Genomic DNA, 15,668 nt, shown 5'->3' with positions numbered 1-15,668 from the left:
TTCCGAAATAATTGAATACGACGAGTCCTAATCTAACGACGGTTCACGCTATTACCGCATTTCCGAGTAGCAACCGCCCTGAAAGTGGAATACAATTAACGGAACCGCACTCGCAAACACGAGCTATCAGAACCCTGTTCGGGCATTAAATAATATATACGGGCATTTAACGTTACAAACCCCGACGAATTTAATTGTTGCGTGATCAACGACCTGGTTACTCGAATAACACGAATTTTCTATGGGAAATCCATCGTTATCGGTCAGACGTGAGATTCGTAGCCGACAAATTGCCTTCCTTAAAGGCAAGAAAAAAGTATGAAACACAGCGAGAGAGGACAAGCTCGTGTTCCTGATATCACACGCGTCTTTCCTTCGCCCCACACTTCTCGATGTTTCACATATGCCGGGACATGTGCGTGTATGCATCAGTATATACGTAAAGAATGTATATCGTATCGTACATTTATATACCTATATTATATATATATAGATCTGAGCTGAAGCTACGAAGCGTGAGAACGAACGGCTATCTATGGAGCGTTGCTATTGTGTTGCGCTGAGTTCTTGTGTCGGACAAAGAAGCCTCGGGAGGGATCTCATGGGCGTAGGATCAGGAGGACTTTTCTTTGCGCGGAGGTGGCAGGGAAACGGGTCGAATATCGCGGCAATAAGGACTCGTCGATGTCTGCACGGTCTCCAAAAGCGTCTCCATTTACGAAGCCCGACGCCACGGAGAGAATCATCGGACCTCCTCGCGACAGGAGCAAAAAACTCACTGGTCCCCGCGGAGAATGACGTCCTGGCTCCTTTAATCGCAGACTGATTACCACTTTCTACCAAAGTTGATCATTCCGTCGAGCAGTTCATTATCAATTGCAATTATCGTTTCGAATTCTCTTTGTGACGGGGTCTCGAGCGTTTTGGACGATCGTTGGCGAGGATTGTACGGGGACACGTTTTAACCCTTCGAGGATAAGCGCGTGGACGCGCAGTTTGAAGAATTCAGGACCAGTAAGAGATATTTGGTGCTCTGGTGTGTACTCTGAGCGTGTTTTAGTGTGTAGTGGAGACAGTAGTGTACCTGGTTGCCGTCGTAGGTCCAGGATCCGAACTTCATGTTACAGTGTTGGTCGTCAAAGGGGAACCAAGTGATGTCTATCTTGCATGTGCTCTTGAAGATGCCAGGAGGGACGTACAGGCAACTGCCATTATGCGTGACCACCACGTTCGTTTGGTATGTCCCATCGAAACCCTCTTCCGCACTAACGTGTTCACATTACATCTCCATTAATTATTCTCATCGGCCTTGGTCTCGCGGCGCTTCATTTTCTCCCACGTAACGCGTTTTATCGACTTTTTAATCCTCGATTTTTATCGATCGACAATGTCAAGCTCAACGATCAAAAAAATTTATTCAAATCTTTCGTTTCTTCCAAGGTGCCAAGATTTTTTTTTTTTTTACAATATTATACTATAATATAGAATTTTTTAGACCAATATCCCTGAACTAATATGTTTTCCGACCGTCGTTAGCCGCCTGAACAAAGTAAATTAATAAACGTTTCGTGCTCGTTGAAGCTGGCGTAATCTAAAATATCGTACATCGGGCTTATGCAAACGACGAACCGTCAAAGCCATTTTCGCGATTAATTCGCTTATAATCAAGCAGCCACGAAAATAAATGTAAATTATTCGCGATCACGGAAGATCGATCGAGAGTAAATTATGTACAATTATTTTAATCCCCTTTTCTCCTTTCAAAAGTCCAACTATTTCAATCCTTCGTAAAGCGCATTGCAAAAGTATTTCAAAGCTTTGATGAAAAATTAATGATAAAATTTAATTAACTTTCGGAGAGTTTGCGCATCAGAATTTTCGAAGGAATACTTCTTCCATATTTTCCGCGAGAAGCAACGTTCAAAGTCACGATCGATACTTTTTATTTACACGAACAGAATGCCTCGTAATTAGCGATTCAGGATCTTAAATAGTTTTACTAATTACATTTATTCGCGACTACGAAAGTTCAAAGGTCGGAAATAAAGTTCTGGTCGATTTTGCATTTAAATGGCGCGCGTTACATTTTCCAAAAGATTTGTCTATAAAAGCCGTTTATGATGTTTCGTGATGCATCCTGGGTAATACATTCTCGACAAGAGAGTAATATGCATCCTTTGCGCGAGAGCTAGAGGACATAAAAGTTTCCTGCGCTTTTATTTTCCGCAGCTGCGTATCTTTCTAACGTAACTCTAGTGATATGCTCTCTTTCGAGGAAATTGATGGTTCAAGAGATGTTCCAACATTTATGTCTCTCGCCTAATAACGTAACAACCTATTCTCGAATGTTTATAATTCCCTCTCTGCAGAAACGCGTAATTATCGCTGTGTAATTCTTCGTATAATTACGCCAACAATGGTTAGATTCGCGGAACGTGAAACGCGCTACAATTATTGATTTCGTTAGGTCAATCATTGTATAGTTAAATTTGGCAGATTCGCAATCAAAGTAGCGCGACTCGCGACAGCTCGATACACTCGAACGATCAGAATTTATTGAACAGGTAAACAGCTGTTAGAGATTGTCCGATTAACAACAATTACCACAAGTTATTAGCGATTTGATGTGACAATTATTGTTTACCCCGTAGTACCTACTCCAAAACGATATTACTATTACGTAACGGCGGATTAATTGTAGTTTCAAATTAGTTACTGTTAGGGCAAGGCAGCGGCGCCCTTGTCGGCTTGCAAACAACGCCTGACACATTATTAATATACTGTTAAATGCATGGTTTGTACAAAAGCCTGATAAAATATTAAAAATTACCAGTTTATTACCACCTATGCAATTTAAAGTAATTTAACGGTTCTTTGTTCATTGTCGTGCTAGTTTAACACCTTGGAAGATTAAATTCTGCTCTTTTCTCTGTCGTTTAGCTTGAACTTGCCACGTATTTCAACCCCCGATCGAAGCATTTTATCGCGACGAGTATTTAACAAAACTGTATTTACTTTTACGTTTCGTTTTTATTACTCGGTTTAGATTTTCACGTTTAAAGAGTGATTGACACGCGTTATTCCATAGCTGATTCGCGAAACATCGAAATTACACGTTGTGTCGATTATTATCCGTTTTGTCTCGTTGTTGCGTATCTCGTGGCTTCGTGAACAGCTGGGTGTCTAATCAATCCATGTTTTCTCCTTTTTGCCCAAATGCATCGAGCCAAGAAACTGAAGAAGATCCATTAAAAATGGAAATAGGCGTGTAATTTCATAATTTCTCGAAATTGCACAATACTGGACGAATTTAGTAAACAATTTGTGAGAAATATAGGCCATTGTACACCTTATATTTAAGGAACCAGTGCTTAGAAATCTGGTACAAAGAGTTCGTGATAGAAGGAGACTATTCTCGAGCTAATAATTACCAACATTAATTACACAGAATTTATTAACTCGTACGCTGTCAATCGCAGAATTTTCCCGAAGGTAATTTATTCTATATCACGCTTGAAATTTGCTTTCCATTTTATAATTAACAGGAAAAAATGTATAGAGCTTAATTATTATCGTTAAAAGAGCTCCACAAGTGGCGCAAGCACCGGACTGACTATAATAACTCGTATCGGTGATTTATAAGCAACGCAATAACTAACTTTAATGGCACTTTGAGGGCGGAACCTGACAAAGAATTTGAAAAAAGTTTAATACCGAGGCAACGACAGCTCTTTTTACCGGGCGAAATAACAGCCAGTTATTGTTGTAAATCCCGTGCTTTCATATGCATGCAAATTCAACGGAAAATAAGGACGACGTCAAAGTTTCAAGCGATTGCCAGCGTCCGCCATTACCGAATCAGCCGGGAAAATTTCAAATTTCGTTCTTCCTGTTAATACTTTCGATCGCTCGTACAGTTCCCCGGAAGTTCGCGACCAAAGTGTGCCGAACTACCCAAGCACTTTCGAGCACTTTCCTAAAACGAAATCCTGACATTGCCTACTTAGCGAATACACCATCGAAAAGTTTTCAATCGCTCGCTGATTCCTAACGAAATCGAACGTCCTCGTTACGTCCTCTTTCAGCTGCTGTGCTTTTATCGCTTGTTCGAACAAAATGTTGGCCAATTCTCGACGAGAGAAAATATTCTATTGGTGTAATTTTATGGAAAACGGAGAAGCGGCTGGTAATTGACACCAGCGAATTTCTCGGTTTTTCATACCGGCGCCTGTTACGCAAACAGCCGTCTTCCCTTTTGTTCTCGGGCAGCGCCGCGGCGAAACAATCGCGATGCGTTGCATGTATCCCCCGCGACTTTATCCCGCGTTGTAGCTTTCGAAAAAAGAAGTCGAGCGGAAAAACAGAGAGAGAAAAAAAAACTACGCTGGAAACGTTTTTCGTTCATATTTTGGGGGGTTTCGATTGGACCATCTGAATAGACTATTTTATTTTCTGATCAGATTTTCAGAAAAAGTGAAGCATCGACACGAATATTTCCGTGTAAACGGAAGGTCTGCGTGTCGGAGCGTGTAGCATAAATCGGCCTTTGCTGTCACAAAGCGCGCAGCGTCGTTTATGAATTCTAAGGGGGGTGCACTCTCGTCGATTGTTCTTTGCCACACGACGACGACGACCTTTGCACGATGGGCATTTTCTGGCTTTTTGGATAAACCCTGTCCTCCAAGATCGCTGACCCTTCCATCCTCTTTTTTTCCTCCCTTTTGTGCGACTGACGCTTTTGGATGGCGATATTCACCAGAGAAGAGGCGTCGAGCGCTGCGAGCAACAAGTAAGTCGTGCTAGCTGGGCTATTCTCCTCTTTTGTTTCGCGAGTAACGACCATCCCGCCCACCATTATCCACGGACATTGTGTATTGTTAAACGATATTAACGCGTTGCCCACTTAGCATCGATTCAACGTCGCGATTCCATCAAGCGTTCCGAAAATTAACGAAAACTCTGAACGTACACTCTGTTCTACAAAATTTCTACAACCTTTGACAGAAGTGGCCCATATTTCTCACAGTGAAGGATAAAACAGGTTTAAACTTGCACAAAATATGTACATGTGTATCAGGTTTTAGCGTTCTGTTGTAGACGAAAAGTTTGGCTCGATAAATTTGGGCGAATTTGGAAGCATTTCGTAGGAACGTTCCGAGTTAATATTCAAGTTCCAAGCCATCCAGAGCCAACGAGTCAGCTGTCTGCGCGGTCGTGTTTCTCGCGACAGAATTAACAGCGAATACACGAAACGGTTTCAACGGTAACTATCGATCTCGTCTTTGTGCCCGGTTTAGGTACGCGATTCGTTGGGAGTTTAGGTGTCGCGGCAGGGGAATTTAGCTCTGCCCTCCAAGGCGTTCCTATCGCCACGGATTACGGTTCTTCCCTCGACAGAAGACGCGCCGCGGTTTTAAGCGAAAGCCTCCCTTAGAAATTCGGGCGGTCGAGGTTTCATCGACCATGCCACGGAACCCGCTCTCCTCCACGCTTTTTACCTTTTCCCCGGTGCTCCCAACAACGACCAGACCATCCTGCACGCGCGCTCATGCGCCTGAACCGAGCCATGTTTCGAAATGTTTTCCGCCCCGTCCATCTTTCTTCTCAGTTTCTGCTCGCCCCGGTACAAACGAAATACCACTCGAATTTCCCTCACTGGGCTTTTTCCTGCCGTGCGTCGACTGCTGAACGATTGAACCGTAACGCATTCGATACACGTTTCTCCTTATTTTATTACAAAAGACGCGAAAAATATGTTCTCTGCATATTAAGCTTTGATTATGCAAAGTGTTTGGCCATCTACGGGAAAAATTTTAATGGGAGGTTCTAGAGGCCAATATGAGACGACAATCAACGATACTAATTTATTGGTTGAGGCTTTGTTAATAAGTTATGGAAACATTTCCGGCAACATAGTATATTTTCGGTAAAGAATTTTTTTCTCGAAAGTGGGTAGGATTTCGGGGGTATGTGTATTCACCAAAAATGATTGTAATTGACCCCCGCATACGACAATATTTTTTTTAGAACGATATGAAACTTTTAAATTTCGCCGAAAAATTTCAGGGGAAGAGGTCAACGCCTGGTCAGACATCTTCAGTAATTAATTTTTTTCTCGAAAATGGGTAGGATTTCAGGGGTATATCTATTCACCAAAAATGATTGCAATAGACCCCAGCATCCAGAAATAATTTTTTCAGAACGATTTGGAATTTTTTAATTTTGGCGAAAATTTCTCACCTTCTCGAATTTTTTTCTCAAAAATGCGCAACATTTCGGGGGTATGTGTATTGACCAAAAATCATTATAATTCGCTCCCGCAACTGACAATATTTTTTTTAGAACGATTTGAAAATGTTGAATTTTGTCCAAAATTTCACACCTTCTCGAATTTTTTTCTCGAAACTGGATAGGAATTCGTGGGTATGTCTATTCGCCAAAAATGATTGCTATTGACTCCTACAAATAAAAATAATTTTTTTAGAACGATTTGGAATTTTTTAATTTTGTCGAAAATTTCACACCTTCTCGAATTTTTTTCTCGAAATTGGGTAGTATTTCAGGTGTTTGTCTATTCACCAAAAATTATTGTAATTGATCCCTGCAACTAATAATAATTTTTCCAGAACGATTTGAAAGAATTTTTTTTCGTCGGAAAAATGAGGCACCTACCCCCTGTCGATTTTTCATAAGAATTAGTTTTTCATTCTTAATGAATTTGTTTGACGTCCTACAGAAAACTTCTCTAATACTTTTTTGTAGGTGCTTAGGAGCTCTACTTCAGAAAAAAGTTTCATTGAAATATATTCACTATTATAGGAGGTATGGCTGTTTGAAAAATTGGGCCATTTTTATGGGATTTTTCTTATTTTTCTGGATCAAAGATCAACTTTTCGAATATTTTTGGAATTTCTACATATTCTCCACTAAAATACGCATCGTTTGCTTTTTTAAACATTAAAATCCGTCAATCCGTTCAAGAGTTATGATTTTTTAAAGATTTGCATTGAAATTTCAGGCAAACATTTCTGGCCAGAGATTATATTTTCAGTAAGGAATTTTTTTCTCGAAAATGCGTAGGAATTCGGGGGTATATCTAATAACCAAAATTAATTCTAATTGACCCCCGCAAACGAAAATAATTTTTCCGTAAATGATTTGAAATTTTTAAATTTAATTTTTTTAATAACTTTTTAAGGAAGCCCCAATCAACAAATTGATATTCTTGATTTTCGTCTCATTTTGGCCTCCAGAATCTCCCATTAAAATTTTTCCCAGTGTTGACCGAACACCCTATATAATTACAAATTAACTTCGATCATCATGAAACGTTTTTAGTGCCTTTTCCAGTACAAAAATATACGAGATGAAAAGGAAACAAGTCACACACGATTCGTAAAGAATCGAAACGTTACGATTAGTGTCCAACAATTAATAAATCACTGACGAAGGAACTAAGCCACTAAGTTTTATTCGCGTTTTGATTTACGCGCGTGGTTTCGCGTTAAATAACTGATGGAAGCTGTAGATCCGAAGGAAACCGACCCAGGTGTGCGCGGAAATTCGATTCAAGAATTTTCATCCTCGTTTCGAAGCGGTTTTACACGACGAGGAACAGCTCGCGGAAGAAATTTATATCTCGTTGTTCTCCGCGTATATCGGCCGGGTACGCGATTCTACGCTCGATGGACGATACCCACGTACGTGGTCTAGCACATAAAAATGCTATAAAAATCCCTATTCGTCTTGGGGGGGAAAAGGAATAGCTTCCGCTCCAAGATTCCGCGCAATTGGCGAAATGGAATCAACTGTACCGTTGATTGATAACAGTCTTTTTAACTTTCCCTGTGGCTCTCGACCGGAATGCTAAGTTTCTCGCAATTGGAACATTGTGCAGTCTCGCGGAAACGCTACTCGAATGGAATTCTTTATCTCACTCCGATACAGAAACTGTAATTATTGGCAATTACGCCTCGAGAAAGGACCTACTCTGAATTTTTAATTTTAAAACTAACAAAATTACAAGCAAGAGTTCGAATCGAATCGAGCATCTTAGATAATGCAAACGCACATGTAGCACAGTCACGCGAATATATGTATTTGTTGAAGTTGTTATACTCTCATGAGCAAACAATCCTGACGACATAACGAGGTGGTGGGCCGCGTTCAAACTCGACCGTCATAAATGTCGGGCAAACTGTCGGAAAGTTAACGGCGCCAAATCATCGTGCGCGCCTATGCACCAGTGGCGTAGCATTAATTTGCCCGAAGGGTGCTTGAAACTTGGCGGGCCTCCTCCGCGAGCATCGCTTCGAAACGCGTGCCAGGATACTTTCCAGGCTAAATTCAACGTTACACGCTGCCTGGCTAAACACACTTTACACACGAGGTCCTATCTAAACGCGTTATTTCCGAAAAATTCATATGTATGGTACAACGAGCCCCCGAAATTATACGCAAACGTAAGCTGTAAGCTCTTATTTTGGCTTTAATAGGTTCGTATATTGGGTATCGTCCAAACGAGTATTAATCTCAAGGTTCTTTAAGCACAGAATCATCAATGAGTCCACGGTCGAGCAGAAACTATATCGAATGTTGTGACTCTTCGGTGCATCTCGACTTGAAGAGCGTTGTAGTCGAATAAAACTGTTGATTGGTAGTAAATGGCGGATCGATCGGGTTGTATGACCCGTGTGTTGGATATTTGACGAATCGTAGCTGCCTTCGAGCCGATGGTTTGCATACCTTGAGGAACACAGGGTGAAACTGTACGTGTACGGCGTGTGGATAGATTCGTGACTCGGTCCAGGGGGTGATCGCGGTGCTGGAGTAGTTGCGTTCGCCGGCATTTTGGCTGTTCCGCAGGAATGCCGAAATGTTCCTACGTGTTGCGCGTGTTTAGAGGGGGCGGGCACCGGGCCCGGTGCTGCGGTGGCCCGCAGTAACGGGGTGGCCTGACGTCGCATCTCTATTAATTATACACATAATTACAGCCGCCACCCGCTGCGAGGCCCTGCTCGCCATCGCCATCGCCGTCGCCATCGTCCAACGAATTTCCAACGCGACCAGGCATAGGTGATTCAACAGAGGGGTGGAATTTATCAGGTAGCCCAGGTTAACTGCTACGACCTGGGGAGACCGTTTCGACGAACGATCTCTCCGAGTTCACGCGGAAGACGAACGATTCAGCCGCATCTCCCTTAAGCCGATTAAATCGAGTGATTACCGCGGGAACAGCATGTAAAGCGATTATGGCCAAGTCATGAACGCGCCAAGGACGATATTAACTTCCCGACAGAGCGTCAAAGAACACTCCGTATCGAATGAAGCTCGATCGAACGCTCAACGAAATTTTTATCATTATCAGAATACTATTGTCGTATAGCAGGGCTTACTGGTTATTATCGAGTCCGGGGGGGAAACAGCTGGAGAGATTGCGATTAAGCGTAGAACGTATCCCTAAAGTAGACCAGCTTAAAATATCATAACGCCCAGGAATTCCGAGAGAAGGGCTTGTCACGGACACCCGGCTATAAAATGCATGATATTCTGCTTATACTTGCTTTCCCAGCGAAAGCATTTCTGACAGAATTTGGTGGAAACTTTCTCGTGTAATTCGGAATTTAAAAGAACGAAGGAATTATTGGATTTTAATCAGAGACCAGTACGATGAAATATAATTAAGATGTGGCAACTAACTTCTCGAGAAAGAATGAAAATTGCGCTGTGTCAGAGTCTTCCGTGAACAGAGATCAATCACACCGGTAACCTATACGACAACATTTGTTTGAAGACGACGAAATCGAGCAAATATTGCCAAAGCCAACACACGGTGAAATAACAAAATTTCGATACATAATCCCCCGGTAGCATTTTCCTACGAAACGTAGATAGAAACGAAATTTAACTCGACAAATATGAACAGGGAAATTCACTTGATTAAACACGAAGTACACCTCGTTATGTTAACGTTGTACAACCGGTCCCCGAGTAACAAACGTGTTCTCTGTGAGTTTTGTGGTGAATTGAATCTGACACCGATTGAATTTGATCATCGTGCTCCTGGGCCATCTGCATACGCGAAAAGAAGAGCCTCAAAACGACATTCCATCCGAAAAGATTGTATTTTAAAAGTAATCGATTTCAGAAATTACTTCTGGAGATTACCTAGAGACATTTGTCGTTTCAAAGTTCAGTAATTCGCGAGATAAAGGTGAACGTGTTCGAGAAGGTAGACGTGCCTCGAGGAGGAGTGACTTTCATAGATTATTCGGCTGGTACAAATTTCATAAGTATCCGGTCGATTCGCGGCAGGGTTACATAGATCCGCGAACGTGTTCGGGTGCAACGGATTTTATGGGCTGTACGCCAGTCCCGAAGCTTTAACCTCCAGGTTATAGGAGCTTAAATTCAGCCAGCAACGCCTAAAAGTACCTTCGAGCGGGATGCTCGGGATTCGCTTTACGGTTCCGCAGGAAACACCTTTCTTCTTTCTCTTTGGAAGAACTACTCCTGGTAACTGTTCCCCGAGGTACCTACAGCGTGTTGCTAAATGGGCACATGATATTATTTTTCTCCTCGAGATCCTGTGGACAGAACACGTACAAAGAAACGCTTCTACGATGCTCTACGAATGCCTCTACGATGTCATATTCATACTCTTTGGCTTCAAATCGAACTAAGACAGTTCACGATTTGCTACATTAGAAATTTTGGTCTCGATACGGTCGAATACAATGGTAGATTATTGTGCCTTCGTAGTCGAAACAATCAGTATCCATTACAACCGGGATTCCAGTATCTGTGGAAAGACGAAGGATCAATTCTACGTTCGCCAAAGTTCTGCTGACACGGCGCAATCCAAACTTGATTAAACTGCTATCGACGGTGCTCTCATTCGACCCTTTCGCCGAGAATACAAGGAGAAAAATCTTTAGCGCTTTTAACAGCAATTGTTCTATACTTCATTATTGTAATTTCGAGTCACATAAATCAATGGACGCTAGTTAGATACTGGTTGACCAACTTGGTTGTTAGTCGCTGAAAGAGGATTCCAGCCTCTCTGGGTGGCCCTTTAGAACCTTGGCCATCCGATCCCGCCATTACTCCGGTTGCTTCCTACAACGTGTTCCCCGGTGTCCTGGCTGTCCTTTTTTCGAGTTTCCCGGAATTCAGGGGATCAACGCGATTACGAGAATTAAGTGATTTCGAGATAAACCGGGGTCGATGTCTTCCAAGCACGCCATTAGCAGTTACGATGAATTCAATTCGACGCAAAATTGGAGTTCGGGCTCTTGGGATTCGGAATTGTTGCGATGTTACGGGCTACTTCCGCGCTCGGATAGCGCGTAACTTCGTTAACGCGGTAATCACTCAGCGTTGCCAACGACCAACGGAAACAAGATCGATGCCGTTCCTTTCGCTACGAGTTCTTGCCCCGTAAAACCCTCGATTGCGAATAAATCTCTAGGAAATTCGATATTCTAAGAACAGGTTCGAGAAAACTTGAAACTGACGGAACAGAGAATCGGCGTACGGTATGTGAGACGGTCTTCTGGCGGGAATGCGTAATAATTTGGCGGATTATTTAAGGCGACGGTTGATTCTGACAGCGATGGGGATCAGCTGGCAGCAAAGTGGCGAGCGTATTAATTTTGCGGGCAGAGCAGAACATGAGATATTTCCGAAGACGTTTCACGTTCTGCTGGCGCGCGCGCACTGCGTACACAGTTGCCTATTAATATCTAAGACTATTTAATCTAGAGGCTGCGTGATCAAGCGAGCCACGGCGTTAATCATAGAGGAATTGTCTCCTCTTCTGGTCCATCGTTCAGAAGCATGCTTTTCTTCCCGACGCGGTTTTCCAGGCGCCTCGAATACGCCCAGGACGAGAGAAATCGCAAGTTATTTCCTGGAGGAAGTTTCGCGTTTGAACGATCTTTCTGCCCTGTTCCTTTCAAACTTTGTTCGATTCTCATTGTATCGCGACAACTCGAAGATCTCAACGAAATGGCGAAGAGCCTGATAAATATTTCTAATTTCTACTCGTGCTTGGCGCGGCGAACATGTTAACGTCGTGGCCCTCCGTAAATATTGATTAAAATGAATATGACCCGTCTGTACATGAAATTAATGCTTCTGCGTTTTCGCAATTGATACACAAAAAGTGTACGGAAGAACGGATACGAAACGACCGGCATTTCCCATACGTTCCCATGAAACCATGAACCATAAATGGCGTTCGTATAATCGAGGAAAAGCCGGTCGACTCGTGGGATAGAAACGTACTCTACGACTAGAATCGAATAACCCTTTCAAGAGCATGTATATATACATATCTATTTTATATGTATAAATATGTACAGAAACGAAAAATGTAAATATACATAGGTAAGTACATACTAAATAAAGTACTGTGTGTTGTTTGCACCGGAAATAAACGCATGCACTTCTCCGTATAAATATATAATATATTGTATTGACGCGTATATTATATATTTATACGCGCAATGTACGTGTGTACTTGTGTAATATATACGTTTTAAGATGCGAAGCAATACTGGGATAGTGTTTACGTACCCTTGGAGATTAAAATATATTACTTGCAATCGGGAGAAAACGTCATTGTGAAAAATAAAAGGAACGTATAGAAATCGATTTATGCATCGACGACATATCGTGTAGCCGCCGTGGGGGTCTCTGAAACATTCTCAAAATTTTATATTCCTCTCCTCAAGGCTTTCACCGGAAGTTCGTACCTCGATTCTTTAATTATCCGGTGTTTTACCTTTGCACGTTCTTTTTTGGCACGTTTTATCGCGACTCGCGCGTTTCGTTCGTCCCCGAAAAGGAAAAACGCGACTCGAGGACGAAACTGGACGCTTCCCCGCGCAACTTCCGCCGCTAGGAATCGGAACTAATTCGGATAACGGCTGTCCGGTGAAATATTGATGACCCGAATTCGAGAACGTGCTTTAAAGTTCGACAGCTTAACTATCCGCGGCGTGGCGATGCAACCCGGTGTAATTGCAACACGAATGCATCGGATTACGCGAATGCGTTGCGTGTACCACGAATTAGCTCGATTTTGCTATTCCCGGATTCCTCGGGAGCAAAAACATCCTGGACGAAATTCGAGCTCGTCAAATATTCTCGTTCCCGGTTCGACGAACATGTAAACCATCGCCCTGCGTTACAATTTTAATCGTACTGAATATCACGTTGCACATCAATCCAATTCTAACTTCTAAACAAATTTTTTCCCGTCAAATCAGAGTAATTCGTGGTACACTGTTAATAACAGCGAATCGATATTTAGAACGGTTAAAAACAGAATTACTTCCGTCGGTGTTTTCGGTTTCGAGAATTTTATGATTCCTTCACGATTTTCATAGTGAAATTTTACGTCCCTTCGTCAAAGTTCGCCGCACGGTTTATTGGAATTCCGTTTAAGAACGTTTTAAACTACGCGCCAGAATTTCCTTCGAGTTTCATCGAAAAACAAGGCAGCCGTTAAGCTGGAAATTTTTACGCGATATACTTTTATCTCGAGTACATTTTCCGGTTGTTTATCGAAATAAATTCGGTTGTTGATCTAACGTTTCCTCGCGAAACTGAATCCCGTCACTGTTTTAACGCGAAATGATTCACCCGGATTTTAAACAGACTTTTTAATCGGTCGCTGTGTTAATTAGATTTATCGATTCATCGAACGGAACCAAATTCCTTATGTAAATGTAACAAGATTGAATTACCTGTTGTACATGAGAATGTCTGGCTTCCAAAGCTTGTTCGGTGTAATTCGGAGGTCCTTTACGCCCCCGTATTCGGACTCGTTCCACTGGAGATTATAGTCCGTCCATTCCTAGAAAATTAAAGAAAACTCTCATACTCTACGACAACGATAGCGTAACATTTAAATCCTGTAACAATTAATTCGACGCGAACCATGAAAAGTTGACGTTCGTTATTAATTTTCCAAGAATAATGAAATCGCGGAATATCACGGGAAGTTCGCTCGAAGATAAAATTAGCGAAATTAATTAATCCTCATTAGACGGAAAATTAATTACTCAATGGGATTTCTTTTCTTCGTACTGTTAGCGGGAACGATGCAGCTAGAAACTAATTCGAGAGTAATCGACCGATGGTTCTGGTAGAATCAGAGAGAGTCTCGCGAAATTTCCTAGCATGCTCGTCTGAAACGACGTCAAATCCTTTTTGGTTCCTTTGTTTCCATCGCTCGAACATGGCGTGCAAACGGTAAGAGTTAAGCAATCCACAAAGCATGAATTTCGAGAAGATAAATCCGCCGGGAGGGCGAGAACAACGGAAATCTACGCTGATAAATTTCGGTGTAATACGAGCGTGATGATTCAAAGTGTTCAACCCAAAAGTATCAAAGAAACGAAAGTGTAAAAATACTGAAACTTTAGACACGCGTAGTTCCGAAACTACTAGGGCTTTATTCAAAATTCCAGTACTGTTGGAAGCGGTAAACCTTCCCCATTAAGATTGGTTTTTGGTTTTTGTCGATCCGACTTTCCGTTTTCGAGATATCTTAATTTATGTAAAAGGTAATTTTTCTTAATTCGACTACCTCCTCACTGTCCGGCTTGCGTATAATGGCCTATTCACGCGTATTAAAAATAGTAAAACTTTAGACGCGTGTAGTTCCGAAACTACTAGGGCTTTATTCAAAATTCAACCGCCGTTAGAAGGGGTAAACCTTCCTCTTTGAAATTGCTTTTTGGTTTTTGTCGATCCGACTTTCCGTTTTCGAGATATCGTAATTTATGTAAAGGGTTAATTTTTCCCAATTTGACTATCTCTGTCTTTGTCTGACGCGTCACGCTGGACCTCTCTCTCTCGCGCACGTGACTGGTGACCGAGTGGTCGCGTGACCTAGTTACTACGAGTCACGTGCGGTCAACGACCTTGACAAGGCCGTAGTAAGAAAGTTCATTGATCTCGCAGATGTAAACAAAGGCTTCGGTCTCATCCGATCGACTTGAAATTAAAATCCTCATATCTCCGGAACTAATTAAGCTATCCACTCTCACGAGCGCTCATTTTAAAGGGCATTTAACCCCCTTTCCAACCACACTCGCGTCGACAAAGATTTTTAGATACTTCAACCCGATTTTTAGCGGAAAGTATTAACTTTTGAACCTATGTTGAATGAACATTTTTTATTCATGTACCTAGTAATTAAAGGTTCGAACAGAGACTCTGTAATTCCCCGCCTAGGAATTTCCAATTAACGGTAGAATTTTAATACTCTTAGTTGCGAATTTTCAAGCAAGAATGTTGGAACTTTGAGTCACTTTGTGGCTATCTTGAAACTAAAATAGGCTCGAGAATCTTGAAAGTGTTGAGGCTCGTAGGAATCTCGAGCGTCGAAAACTTTTAACACAATTCGCTGTTATTGAAAATTGAAAAAGTTTCGTAGTTTTGGTGGCTCTAATTGTCAAAAAATTTATATTTCTTTCGCCTACGAGGGATTAAAGAGCCATTTGAAGTCGAGCAAGAATCGTAAATGGTAGCAAACTACGTTCCACCGTTTCCAAATTAGACAAAAGGGTATCGCGATTAAGATTCACGTCAGATTCCCGTGAAATTACAGGCAGAGCGTTGCTAACAGAGACGTTAGAAAGAGCCGCGGTCGG

At 42.0% G+C, this 15,668-nt stretch overlaps 2 protein-coding genes across 4 annotated transcripts in view; both read right to left on the bottom strand.

Annotated features, from left to right (window-relative positions):
* The window catches only part of LOC122402287, a 684,713-nt gene that overhangs the window by 353,226 nt on the left and 315,819 nt on the right, over positions 1 to 15,668 (bottom strand). The window lies entirely within an intron of this gene.
* LOC122402296 (neuronal acetylcholine receptor subunit alpha-7) overlaps positions 1 to 15,668 on the bottom strand; it is a 175,643-nt gene that overhangs the window by 83,990 nt on the left and 75,985 nt on the right. For all 3 annotated transcript variants that reach the window (XM_043404961.1, XM_043404962.1, XM_043404963.1), the window contains exons 4-5: positions 13,755 to 13,864; positions 1,085 to 1,265 (exon numbers count right to left, since the gene is read on the bottom strand). In XM_043404961.1, the coding sequence (XP_043260896.1) occupies positions 1,085 to 1,265; positions 13,755 to 13,864 (291 nt within the window). The remainder of the gene's footprint in view (positions 1 to 1,084; positions 1,266 to 13,754; positions 13,865 to 15,668) is intronic.

This window comes from Colletes gigas, unplaced genomic scaffold (genome assembly GCF_013123115.1).
Source record: "Colletes gigas isolate AHSC1104 unplaced genomic scaffold, ASM1312311v1 Colletes_gigas_Sc00034, whole genome shotgun sequence".
NCBI classification, from domain to species: domain Eukaryota; kingdom Metazoa; phylum Arthropoda; class Insecta; order Hymenoptera; family Colletidae; genus Colletes; species Colletes gigas.
This window is presented reverse-complemented; position numbering and strand designations above follow the sequence as displayed.